The sequence below is a fragment of the Orycteropus afer genome, unplaced genomic scaffold (assembly GCF_000298275.1).
Source record: "Orycteropus afer afer isolate SDZICR_OR568_19922 unplaced genomic scaffold, OryAfe1.0 scaffold00270, whole genome shotgun sequence".
In the NCBI taxonomy this organism is placed as follows: domain Eukaryota; kingdom Metazoa; phylum Chordata; class Mammalia; order Tubulidentata; family Orycteropodidae; genus Orycteropus; species Orycteropus afer.
In genome coordinates this window covers 4,158,293-4,171,780 of record NW_006921857.1, presented here as the reverse complement: position 1 = coordinate 4,171,780, position 13,488 = coordinate 4,158,293, and the positions used below count along the sequence as shown (strand labels likewise).

Sequence of the window (13,488 nt, the reverse complement as noted above, 5' to 3'; positions counted from 1 at the left end):
AAAAAAAAGTTGTGTCAGATATAATTGCTCCAGAAATCTATGAAGGGACTCTTTTCTAAGATCTCAATATTAAATAAGTAAGGAGTAGTAAGAAATGTATTAAGTATCAGAACATTTGTAATCAGTATACCAGTGCAGAGTCCATAGGTGGTGCACTTGGCTACCATGTGAAGTTTGACTTTTGGAGTCCACCTGGAGGCACCTCAGTGAAAATACCTGGTGATCTTCTTCAAAAAATCAGCCAATGAGAACCCTAGGGAGCAAAGTTCTACTCTGAAACACATGGGGTCGCCATGAGTCAGAGTCACATCTGTGGCAGCTGGGTTTTGTTTTCTGTCTTATTTTATACCCAGTTAATTTCTGTTCATTCTGTGATAGTGGAGCAAGGAACTATAGGCTAAACAAGAGTTTGTTCCTCTAAGACTCTGTATGTCTGACATCAGTATTTCCCTTTTATTTTAAAGGTTCGTTGGGGTGATAAAGGATCTACTGAGGAAGGTGCAAGGCTAGAAAAAGCCAAAAATGCTGTTGTGACGATTCCTGAAGAAGAAGAGGGCCCTGTCAGGCCTAGACCACCGAGGCCCAAACCCGTACACCAGCCTCCTCAGACAAAGTGGTATACTCCAATTAAGGTAATTGTCCAAATTTTGTGCAATTTACCATAAACCTTCTGGAGAAACTGTCATTTTTTTTTTACATCCCCTAAGTATCTGAAGGAAGACTAAATAATTGACTGAGTAGGGTATATAATTGAAGAATTTTGTTAGAAGTTTAGGACCACACTTAAATCAATAAGTGATTTTAGATAAAGCATTATCTTAATTGATATTTTTATTCATGGTTTAATGAGTCCCCCATGGTCTTTTATCATCTAATCTATATAATAATGTGATTATTACTTGAATAAGGCAATATGAAAAATAATTTGTTATATTAAAATATATAATATAAGATTTAAAATATTATTTTCAAGAAGGAAGAAAAATACCATCTCACAACTCAATGAATATATTCTCCCTGTTTTTGAAAGAATATTCTGTCTAGTGGAGATCATACTCTATACAGAACTCCTTTATTCTATTTTTTTCACATATGTGATTTATAAATAAGTATTTATCCATGTTATTATAAACTCCTAGTTATCTCCACTTTTAATGGATGCATAGTATTAAATTTTTGGCCATATATAATTAACTTATTTTTGGCCATATAATTTCCAGTATCAAACCTGTTTTGAATGGAGATCTTTTTGAAAGGTATTTTATCTTTTTATTAAAAAATAACTTCTAACTCTCATTTGGTAAAGTATTTGATGCTACTTATCTAGAAATATAATTTATTACATAATTAGCAAAGTGGAAAGCATGATATCATTTATAAAGTTCACCACTTTATGAGATAAAAACATACTTCAAAGTTGTTTCTATGAGGCATGGAACATTTTTCTGGAACTGAGATCAGAAGAGACTTGGATTTGGAGACCTTTGAAAGACAATCTTTTCTCTAAATATATATTTACATTACATATAGTAGCTAGTTTTATACCTCAGTGTAAGGTACTAGAAATAGACCAAAGCATATTTTAAAAAGAACAATTTTACAAGGAGCCAAAATAAGTGCAGTATAAGATAACATGTCTCTAATTTACCTGATCTAAGGATAAGACTTAGAATATAGAGAAATCAAACTAAGTTAACATCTGTAGGTATAATATTTTGAAACAAGACTTTGGATAAGTTTTGGATACCAGGAAGTCATGATAATGGTATAGTAGTTGTATAGTAGATTTTTTTTTTTTTAAAGAAATGGAATTACAGAAGCCAACAGGTATAGCTATTTTTAAAGCTCTTGATACATATTGCCAAATTGTTTCCCAAAAGTGTTGTACCAATTTTCATTCTCACTGGAGTTGCTTGAGAGTACCTATTTCTCTTTACCCGTTATCAAGTCAAATTAGGGGCAATTTCTTAACAGAAAAGAATTATCACCAAGGGCAAAAAGATTCATAGAGACCAGTAAATTCAAGATAAAGGGTAAGAAAAGAAAATGGAATGAAAGTAAAATTTGATCAAATCATAGACATTCATCTTAGATTCAAGCAACTGAATACTTTCTTAACAATAAAAGCCTCAAAATATTTATCTATTTATTTTAGTCTAATTTAGTAAAGGACCAAGATAGAGAATGAGATTTCAGCTTCATTTTTATTCATCATTTATTCAGTAAATAAAGTTGGAACACATTCCCTGGGAATTATAAATCACCTTTCCTTTTAGGGTCGTCTTGATGCACTCTGGGCTTTATTGCGGCGGCAGTATGACCGTGTCTCCTTGATGAGACCTCAGGAAGGAGATGAGGTTCGTATGTGGGCATATCCTGGGAAAGAACTAAGTCTTGGATCAATATAATGAAGTAATTAAATAATAATAATAGTAATAACAACAACAAATATTTAAAGTCCTTATTACACTCAAGGAAGGAATTAGTTTATCTAGTCTATTACATACCGACAACCAACTCACTGCCATCGAGTTGATTCTGACTCATAGTGACCCTTGTTGGATTTCCAAGGCGGTAAATCTTTATGGAAGTAGATTGTCTCATGTTCCTTCTATGAGTGGGTGGTGGGTTTGAACTGCCCACCTTCTGATTAGCAGTCAAGTGCTTTAGGCACTGCACCACTAGAGCTCCTTCCTATTATATTGTTGTTGTTGTTGTTGTTATGTGCCCTTGAGTCGGCCCCGACTCATGGCGACCCCCTCCTTGGGTTTCCGAGGCAGTATCACTACGGAAGTAGGATTGCCCAACCTTCCTTCCGAGGAGTGGCTGGTGGGTTTGAACCGCCAGCCGTCTGGTTAGCAGACAAGTCCCTTAGCCACTATGCTACCAGAGCTCCTATTATATAGAGTGCTTAATAAATTATTCTTTTGTTGCAATGCATCCTCAAGTTGTGGTTTAACACTAGTCCCTTTTCAAGTAATGCCTACTAATTATGGTCATTTGTCCTCATACTTTAATAAGCCCACTCATTATGTGACTTAGAAGACATTATGTTCTGAAGTCTTACCCAGTGGGAAGGACAGACTAAAAGTAATTGAAGTCTTTCTTTAGTATTTACTAGCAATGAGCCCTAAGGAAAATGCCTAAGTACCAAGGATTCCTTAGGTATAAATATGTATTTTTCTGTCTTCAACAGTTGATATAATCTAATTTTCTGAATATATGAAAGTGTTTTCAAAGATACAAAGCATTACAGAAATCTGTGATTGTGGTATGTATATGTATATGTATTTTTTCCCCTGCCAAGAGAGCCTATTTGAGACTTGTTTGTTTTTAAAAATTTGGCTAAAATTACTTTTGTAATTTTTCTAATGTGTTAGCACTATTTCCTATTATAGTAATCTAAGAAAAAATACTTTAAATTTTTTCTTATATATCAATTGGTGATTTGGGTTCAGAGACACAATCCTGTTCACAATATTAGGGTTATTCCATTGAATCAACATGATCATCATTCTGTTTTAACAAGAGAGTCAAGTTCATTATTCAACTTAAGAAACTTTTATGTTCATTAAAATCTGATTGGCTGTTTTTTAAAGGATGAAATTAAAATTTGTGTTATGTGATAAGCTAAGTTATTTAGTATTATAAAGTTCAAGTTTGATGGTTAGGGAAGAAAAAGGTCTATATTCTAAAATTTTACTTCTATTAGATGGAGGGAATTTTAATAACCTCTGAGTTCTACTATTTAGGAAATACAATTTAAGTAAATTTTTCTGGAATAAATATTCCCAACAGATCATCATTAATGTACTGTTAGGACCAAAGGCAGAGAGAATTAACTGGTTTATGGAGCAGCCTCTTTCATTATCAGATCACAGTGTTACCAGAAAGTTTAATTTTGTGCCTCTGTTTAAATTCATACATGATCTGGGATTCTGTTTCTGAGACAAATGTCATGAGTCTACTTCTTTTTCAACAAGCTAGATCTTCACTTCACTTATTTAAAAATTATCTTCAGGTATCATTTTAGGCTTTTTTCCCCTGCTCAAGTTAGACACTAGTTTATTTATTCAGTCATTTTCATGTTATTAAATACTGGCTTATGGTAGTACTGAAGATTCTCTGACTATCAGAAGCAGACATTGGTTTCTTCCCTCGTGCAAATACTGTTTGTATTCTTTTAACTATATCCACTCTTCATTTACTGACATGATTAGGTCCCAAAGACCAGGTTGTTACGTGAAAATTGGCATGACAATAAATAGAAGATGATCACGTCAGATCACAAAATGGAGGATAACTGTATCATTATATAACTGCCAAATTACATCACTACATAACTGCCAAACCACTGAGAATCATGGCCCAGCCAAGGTGACACTTAACGTTAACTATCACAGCCAGCTTTATTCTTGCCTTACATCACAACATTCATTATGTCAGATGCACATGATTAATGCAAAAAGTTGGATAGTAGATTTTTTACTGTTGTTGTGAATGTGAAATGTTGGATGAAGAAGTAATTGATAAATGAGGAGTAGCTGTATCATAATTCAAAGCTAGTGTTTGTCTTTTTGTTATTCTTACTAATTTTGATTCCATTCAATTATTTTTTGATTATAAATACCAATAATGGCATCAATTACTACAGAAGGGTGGATTCAAATGGTGACTCTTGCTCTCAATAGGCTTAAAATGTGTTTGGAAAATAAGACATATTGTTGTTGTTTTTATGTGTCATCAAGTCAGAACTGACTCATAGTGACTCCTCCTTGGGTTTGAGGTGGTATCACTACAGAAGAAGATTGCCCAACCTTCCTTCTGAGGAGTGGCTGGTACGTTTGGACCCTCAGCCTTCTGGGTAGCAGTCAAGTGCCTTAGGCACTATGCTACCAGAGCTCCCAATAAAACATATACATAAATGATACTTATTCTGGAATGTGATCTGGGCATACTTAGTATTAGAGCTAAGTATCACATACTCTTAAATGCATAGAGGATGAGAGGTTTAACTCTCTCTAGAGGAATTAGAGGTGCCCTGGTGGCATAGTGCCTAAGGCATTTGACTACTAACCAGAAGATTGGTGGTTCAAATCCACCACCTATTCTCCGAAAGAAGGTTGGGCAATCTACTTCTGTAGTGATACTGCCTCAGAAACCCAAGGAGGGGTCACTATGGGTTGAACTGGTTTTTGGTAAAGGAATTAGAGAAAGCCTCTTCAAAGATACAGGCAATCTATCTCTGTCTTTGAAAATAAATAGGATTTCAACCGCTGGCATTAGGTGAGATTAGCATTTCCATAGATGAAGCATCATGAGCAAGATCAGAAGCAACCAATATGGGAGTGATTGATGGATTACTAAGTAGTTTGGGAGGGGCAGTGGGGCTGGAGTTTGAGTTAAAACCAGAAACATAGGTTTGGAATAGAAGATATCTTTGTGTTTGGATAATTTGATCTATTGGTTTACATTTAATGATGCATTATATTCATTCATTCATTCATTTAGCAAATATTCACTCAACAAATAAAATGCCTATAACATGTTTTAGGCATTTTCTTTTTCTTTCTTTTCTTTTTAAAATTTTATTGTGCATTGGGTGCAAATGTAGAGAACAGAATTTGTTTTACATTCAACAGTTCGTGTACATTTGATTTCACACCCCGATTACCATCCCCGACCATAATAAACTCTCCTCCCCTTGCTTCCCTGTGGCTGCTCCCTCCCTGTGTACTTCCTACCTGTGCACTCCTGTCTGTCCAGCTTTCCCTCCATGTGAATGCTGCCCCTCTGTTACCCCATGGCTGATTGCTCTAAGGGGTGTATCCCCCTAGGGTAGGTGTTCTGTATGTAGGTCTTTCTACTGTTACACTGAGAGCCAGTTCTTGGGAGTGAGTCTAATTCTAGGCTGAAGCGTAAAGCAGGGCCATAGTCTTGAGGGTTCTACCAGACTCAGTCCAGCAGGTAATTCTGGTCATTTTTGTGTTTTTGAATTTTGTTCCACATTCTCCTCCCATTTTATCCAGGATCTTCAGTTTTGATCCCTTCCTGAGTGGTTGGCATTGATAGCTGGGCACCATCTAGTTCTTCTGGTCTCAGGGTCTATCATAGCCTTGGACTAATTGTTTCCAGATGCCTTTGATTTTTTTCACTCTTCTTTGCTTCAGTTGAGAGGAGACCAATAGTTGCATCTTAGATGGCTGCTCGGAGGCTTCTAAGGCCCCAGTCACTACTCACCAAAGTAGGTTCAGGAACAAGATTGTTATGTCCTATGTTGTGCCAATTGAGTTTGGTGTCCCCTGAGACTATGGTTCCAAGTCAGGAGGCCTGGTGATTCTCTCTCTCAAGGTGTTTGGTTGTCTCTGAGAGGTTACTCCAACTCTGTCTTCTGTTGCTTCTGTAATGTGTATGGCTAATTTTGTAGCAAAGTGCATTTGTAACATTATCTTTAGCTAAATTTTTCCTGGGAGCTCTGATGGTGTAGTACCTAAGGCATTTGACTGCTAACCAGAAGCCTGGTGATTCAAACCTACCAGCCACTCCTCATAAGCAAGGTTGGACAATCTACCTCTGTAGTGATACTGCCTTGGAAACCCAAGGGTATATTCCTGTTCACTGACCCCTACCTGATCTTCTCACTTGTCTATACATTTATCTGTAGTTAGGCACTTTATTAGGCACTGAGACAATTTAATATTCTTCTTAAATTACAGTACTTGAATATCCCATATGTCCTTTGAACAGTTAAATTGTTATTTTTCCATAATTCAAGAATAATTGTTTCCATTATTTTGACCAAAATTTCCTTTGCTTTTTAGTAATTTGATTATACTTTTGACTTATTTAGTTGTAAACCCTTTTATTCTAACTCTTAAGGTCAAATTGTATCAAAATTCAGAGTTTTTCAGATTTCAGTAGTGTGCTAGAGTCCAAAACCAAAACCAAACTCACTGCTATTAAGTTGGATCCCACTCACAGCAACCTTTTCTTGGATTTCCGAGGCAGTGTCACTACGGGAGTAGATTGCCCAACCTTCCTTCCGAGGAGTGGCTGGTGAGTTTGAATCACCAGCTTTCTGGTTAGCAGTCAAATGCCTTAGGCACTACACCACCAGAGCCATATGTCATATATTATGTAAAACAGCATTTCATAGTCACATTATTCTGATATTTTGCTACAGAATGATTCATTACTACAAGTGGGTATAGATATAGACCATAGTCTGAAATTAGTTCAGGTTAGGTTTTGCTTCCAAACAAATTCTGGTCCCAAATTTAGGACAGAGCTTTCAACTTTTAAAGACTTTGGTTTTCGAACACAAATACAAGATAGTAAATCTTTATTAAGTGTGACTTACTAAAATCCCATTTTTTCCATTTTACATCTATGCTGTTTATGGTTTTTGTTTGTTTGTTTTTACTTAAATATAGGTCTTTATTGCGCTTTCTTAATGTCAGCTATTGGATCAACTATTTGATTTGTTTTTCCATTACACATATATGATTCTGTGTGTGCCTGATACAATCTAACTTAATCTTTTGTCATAATACTTATTTAATTTAAGCTTTACTGCTGTCAGCATTTTGTAACTTGTAAATTTATCTCACTTAACTTCAGCTACTGTTATATCCTCAGTGTGGGACTCCATGAGAGCCTTTCCTCACAGGCTGACACTCCACAGTTAATGGACCCTACTGTGGTAATGGTAGGAACCTACCCAACAGTGTACTCTCACTTTATTATCTTATTCACAAGAATATTTAATTAAGTTTTCTAAATTCATTACTAAAATTAAGGTACAAGCACAATTATCCTTAGAAGCAAGGATGGTGAAACTTGCCTCACGTGCTTTGGACAGGTGATCAGGACCCAGTCCCCAGAGAAGGATATCATGCTTGGCAAAGTAGAGAGAGTGGCAGCAAAAAAGAAGAAGATCCTCAATGAGATGGGTTGACATAGTGGCTCCAAAAATGGGCTCAAACATAGCAATGATTTTGAAGATGGTACAGGACTGGACAATATTTCTTTCTGTTGTACATAGGGTTGCTCTCAATTGGAACTGACTCCAAGGCAACTATGTAACAACAGTAACAACAAAATTAAGGTCTAATACACATTTATTTATTCTTCCACCTGACCAAACCAAATACGCAATACTTTCTACCAAGAAGATCAGGTACACAAGGCATATGATTTGCTCTTTTGTACCTATGTTTCTTCCTACTGCTTCTTGCAGTTTTATAGAATATGTAAGTTTTAGGCTGAGGTTTGATGTCTAGTCTATACTTATCAGCATTCCTTTTAGACAGATTGAGAAATCTTTGACACTTTTTTTCCCCCCATCTTTCCATTTTCTATGTTTCCACAAAGATTATTATGAACATTTAGCTTTCTGTTAACCTGCATTACCAAACAGGTCTTCTTTATCTGCCTAAGGCACTTGACTGCTAACCAGAAGGGTGGCAGTTCAAATCCCCCAGCCACTCCACAGAAGGAAGATGGGGCAATCTACTTCCTTAAAAATTTACTGCCTTGGGAATCCAGTGGGAGTTGCTATGAGTCAGAAATGACTCAATTGCAGTGTTTTTTTTTTTTTTTGGTTTTATATGTATTAGAAATGCCTTATTTATCTAATGATGCTATAACAGAAATACCACAAGCAAGTGGCTTTAACAAGTATATTTTCTCACAGTTTGGGTGCTTTGAAGTCTGAATTCAGGATGCTGGCTCTAGGGAAAGTTTTCTCTGTCAGCTCTGGAGGAAGGTCCTTGTCTCTTTGGAGCTTCTGCTTCTGGGTAGCCTTCATGTGGCCCTGCATCTCTCTGTCTCCATCTCTGCTTGCTCACTTGCTTGTCTCTTTTATATTTCAAAAGAGATTGAATTAAAACACACCCTACACTAATCTCTCTCCTTAATACAACAAAGAACTCCATTCCCATATGGGATTATAACCACAGGTATAGGGGTTAGGATTTACAACACATATATTTGGGGGGACACAATTTACTCTGTAATAGATGTTCATTGTGCTTTGAAGAAGTTTAATTTATCACTCTTATTTCAGGAAATCTGTTTTTTCCTATTAAATTTTTTCACTACTTTTTTTTTTTTTTTTTTTAATTGTGATTTGGGTAAAGATTTACAGAGCAAATTCACTTTCCATACAGCAGTTCACATATACTTTGTCTCATGTCATTGACCAGTTTACCACAGTGCAACAGCTCCTCTCCCACTTCCTCCTCATAGTTACCTCTTCCCAGTGTCCATCCTTCCATACACTCCTGCCCCCTGAGCTGTCTCCCTGTTCATAGGCAGCCCTTCTTTCTCCCATGATTGTTCTCTCTAAGGAGTGTATCTACTTGAGGTAAATGTTCAACTCATGTGCCTGTCTTTTTTTCACTACATTTTAGGAAACGTGTTAATGGTATTGTACTAGTTTAGATTAGAGACATTGATTCCCTCTGAAATGATTTGTCTATACATGGCAAAAAAATTCATTAGAACCAATGCTTTTGGCTATTCAAGGCTAATTCTTTTTAGAGAATATTTAATATTCTCCAGAGCCATATGTACCAGTATGTCAATTGATGAATATGTTTTGCAAATATTTTTCTACTTTCCTGTGCTCATAAAGGTATATGTATCTATATACATGTATGTATTTGCTGCTGCTGCTGAAGTTTTTGCATCATGGTATAGAAGTGTGTGTGTGTGTGTGTGTGTGTGTGTATGTGTATATGCGTGCACATAGGTAAGCATGTGATTACAAAACAACTGTGCACTGCAGAAATTAAGAATAATTTTGGAACTTTTTCTAGTTGTTAAAAACTAAGTTTGTGCTATATTTTTGGAAGAAATAAGTAGGAATGCTTTGTCATACTGCAATTTTAAAGGAAGTAATAGACACCCTTTTCTTTAAAAAAAAAAAAACTAAAAAGGGCATACTTTATGCTGCTTGAGATACAGTAAAGCACAGTGACGTGCAGGTTGTGGCTGTTGGTTCCAGAATACTACACTTCTGCCTAGCCATCAGCATGTTTTCAAACATACAACAATCTTGTCATTTATTTATAAATTGTTTACTGCAGCCTAAGCCTCTTGAGAGCTTAGTTTAATAGACAAATCAGCGTATGTATACCTAAATCCAGAATGAGGCATATTACTCTGCAAATTTTGTCACGCCAAACTTTCCTTTTATGACTCAGAGACTCACTGTGCTCATTTGCAGAGGAATTCACTGCTGAATTGAAGTCCTTGATCAAGTAATTGAAGTTCAGGCATAAAGTATCAAAGCGGCACGAGAACTCTCTCGCTTGTCCTTTGCTCCAGCTACCTTTTCACGCTGCCAGCTCCTGCCGAGGTGGCCGGGTCCGCAGGCTGCAAACAGACCAAGCACAGCCTTTGATTGCGGCTGGAACTCCTCCGAGTCATGAATGTTTCAGTGCATGGTACACGAAGTTAGGACCACGCGTCCAGGTGTAAGCTAGCAGGTTGTCCCCGACATCTGTTTGCTGCAGAGGCAGCGGCCTCCCCAGCCCGCAGCTAGTGGCCGGATTGTCAGCGGAGGTAGTTGAGAGCGGCAGAACCGTTTTGGTCTCACACTCACTGCCTGGAGGCCTGAACACCAAAGGTAGGAGTGGGGGTGGACACAGCTGCGCTCCCAAACTTGCCTTAGGCACAAATAAAGAGATCTAATGTAGTTTGACTTGGTTGCAGTAGGGAGATGAGGACAGAAAGCCACTTCAGAGACAACTTAACGCTGCAACATCTGCCGCCAAGTTTCCAGGGAGTGACAGGGGACAGCAGGTACAGATCGAAGTCTCCACATAAACAACCTCCATTAAGCCATGGAGTCTTTTGAAGGGTTTCCATCAAACATGCTGGAGTCTGCAGCAGGAGTTTGTTTGGTTTTCAAAGCAGTGTTTTGTTTTTGCAATAACAAGGTAATTTATAAATGATGCATCACCGTGCTTTCTCCTTTTTCATTTGAAAAGAGAGTTAGAGAAACCGAAAGGCAAAGGAAGAAGAAAGCACAGCACTAGTTTTGGAGTCATTCCACAAACCAATTAAATCTCCAAGGAGCTTCTTGGCTGTAATCGAGGTTATTTTAACCTTCAGACCACAGTTCCGCATTCACCAATAAGCAGGCATAAATTTATGTTCTGCAAGGGAAGGTTCCTAGTAACAACTGCAAAGTACATCACTATCTGTTTTTAAACTTACAGGGTTTCCTACTAGACAGAGGTGAAATTGAATTAAATCTTCTCAGATAAATGCATGTAATGTTTTTAGGAAAGCAAAACTTAGAAAATGGCATGGATTTTAACTTGCTTCCTATGCATAGATAGAGGCATCAGACCAACAGTGGGATACTTAAAAACATAAATCAAAAAAGTAAAAATTACATATTAAAGCAAGCATTTTTCTTTTATTGAGATTCCTCCTACCATTATCTGGAGTCAGACCAAAAAAAAAAAAAAGTTTGATTTTTCACTGGGAATATTACAAAAAGTTGTATTTCACCTATATATGACATAATACTTGGAGTGCTGGTGACATAGTGCCTTAGGCATTTGACTGCTAATCAGAAGGTTGGCAGTTCAAACCTGCCAGCTGCTCTACTGAGAGAAGACTGGGAAATCTACTTCTGTAAAGATTTATCACCTCAGAAACTCAGTGGGGGTCACTGTGAGTCAAGTCAACCTAATGACAGTGAGTTTGGTTTTACTTGGTTATGACATAATAGAATTGGTTAAAATATTAGCCTGATATGTAAGAGCTTCAGGGTCTTGGAATATAATAAAGATACTATGATACTGTAAATTATTATCATTCATAAAATTCAGATTCCCTCACCTGATGAAATAGCTGTGCAACCACTTTGAGATAAAGATAAGATGCTGACTCAAAGGTATCTCAGAGCAGTACTAGCAAGGGAGCAATGACCTGTGGAGAGATGCTAGTTTGTAGAAAGGTTTTCATCAGTCAGTCTTGTAATAACTTAAGTGCATAGTGAGTTTTCAGTTAAGCTAAATATTATGGGGAGGACTTTGGTTAATTATGCAGATTTAATTTCCATTTTTGAAACAATTGGTTGTTGTTGCTATGTGCCATTGAGTCAGTTCTGACTCACAACAGCCCTGTATACAACAGAGCAAAACATTGCCCGGTGTAATGCCCTCCTCACAATCCTTGCTTGATCCCTTCCTTTCAGCCATGGTGCCAATCCATCTTGTTGAGGGGCTTCCCCTTTTTCATTGACCCTCTACTTTACCAAGCAGGATATCCCTCTCCAGGGAGTGGTCCCTTCTGACAACATGACCATTCTCGTCTCTAAGGAACATTCAGGAGCTCTAGTAGCATAGTGCCTAAGGCACTTGACTGCTAACCAGAAGACTGGCGGTTCAAACCCACCAGCTGTTCCTCAGAAGGAAGGTTGGGCAATCTACTTCTGTACTGATACTGCCTTGGAAACCCAAGGAGGGGTCGCCATGAGTCGGGTCTGACTTGACAGCACATAACAACAACAACAAGAAACATTCTGGCTGGACTTCTTCCAAGACAGATTTGTTCATTCTTTTGGCAGTCCATGCTGTTTTCAATATTCTTTGCTAACACCACGGTTCAGATGCATCAATTCTTCTTCTGTCTTCCTTATTCATTATCCAGCTTTGACATGCATATGAGGTGTGCATGTGAAATTCTGTGGCTTGGGTCAGGCACATCTTAGGCTTCAAAGTGACATCTTTGCTCTTTAATACTTTAAAGAGGTCTTTCACAATGGATTTGCCCAGTGCACTATGTCTTTTGATTTCCTGACTGCTGCTTCCACGGACATTGATTGTGGATCCAAGTAAAATGAAATCCTTTATATCTTCAATGTTTTCTCCATTTATCATGATGCTGCTTATTGGTCTAGTTGTGAGGATTTTTGCTTTCTTTATGTTGAGGTGTAATCCATACTGCAGGCTGTAGTCTTTTATCTTCACTTTCAGCCAGCAAGGTTGTGTCATCTGCATATTGTAAATTGTTAATGAGTCTTTTTCCAATCCTGATGCTGCATCCTTCTTCACATAGACCAGCTTTTCAGATTATTTGGTCATGATACAGATTAAGTAAGTATGGTGAAAGGATACAACTCCGCTGCATACCTTTCCTGATAAATCATGAAGTATCCCATTGTTCTGTTCGAACTACTGCCTTTTGGTCAAGGTACAGGTTCCTCATAAGCACAATTAAGGATTCTGGAATTCCCATTCTTCACAAAGTTATCCATAATTTGTTATGATCCACGTAACTGAAGGCCAATCGATGACAGAGCTATTTAAAAAAAAAAAAAAAAATTCTTGACAGAATCCATCCTTCACTTTCCAAACTCTGCAGCAAAATTTTAAAAAATAAGTAAATCTGAGAACATTAGGTAGCATGTTAGCTGCTGCTGACCCCTCCAAGATCCACTCTGAACTCTGTTGTACTAACAGATCA

General features: G+C 37.3%; 1 protein-coding gene across 1 annotated transcript in view; it reads left to right on the top strand.

The window, feature by feature from the left end:
* ANTXR2 (ANTXR cell adhesion molecule 2) overlaps positions 1–2,408 on the top strand; it is a 147,549-nt gene extending 145,141 nt beyond the window's left edge. Inside the window, exons 15-16 of the mRNA XM_007950375.2 lie at positions 465–632; positions 2,277–2,408. Coding sequence (XP_007948566.2) covers positions 465–632; positions 2,277–2,408 — 300 coding nt within the window. The remainder of the gene's footprint in view (positions 1–464; positions 633–2,276) is intronic.
* Positions 2,409–13,488: the final 11,080 nt, after the last annotated feature.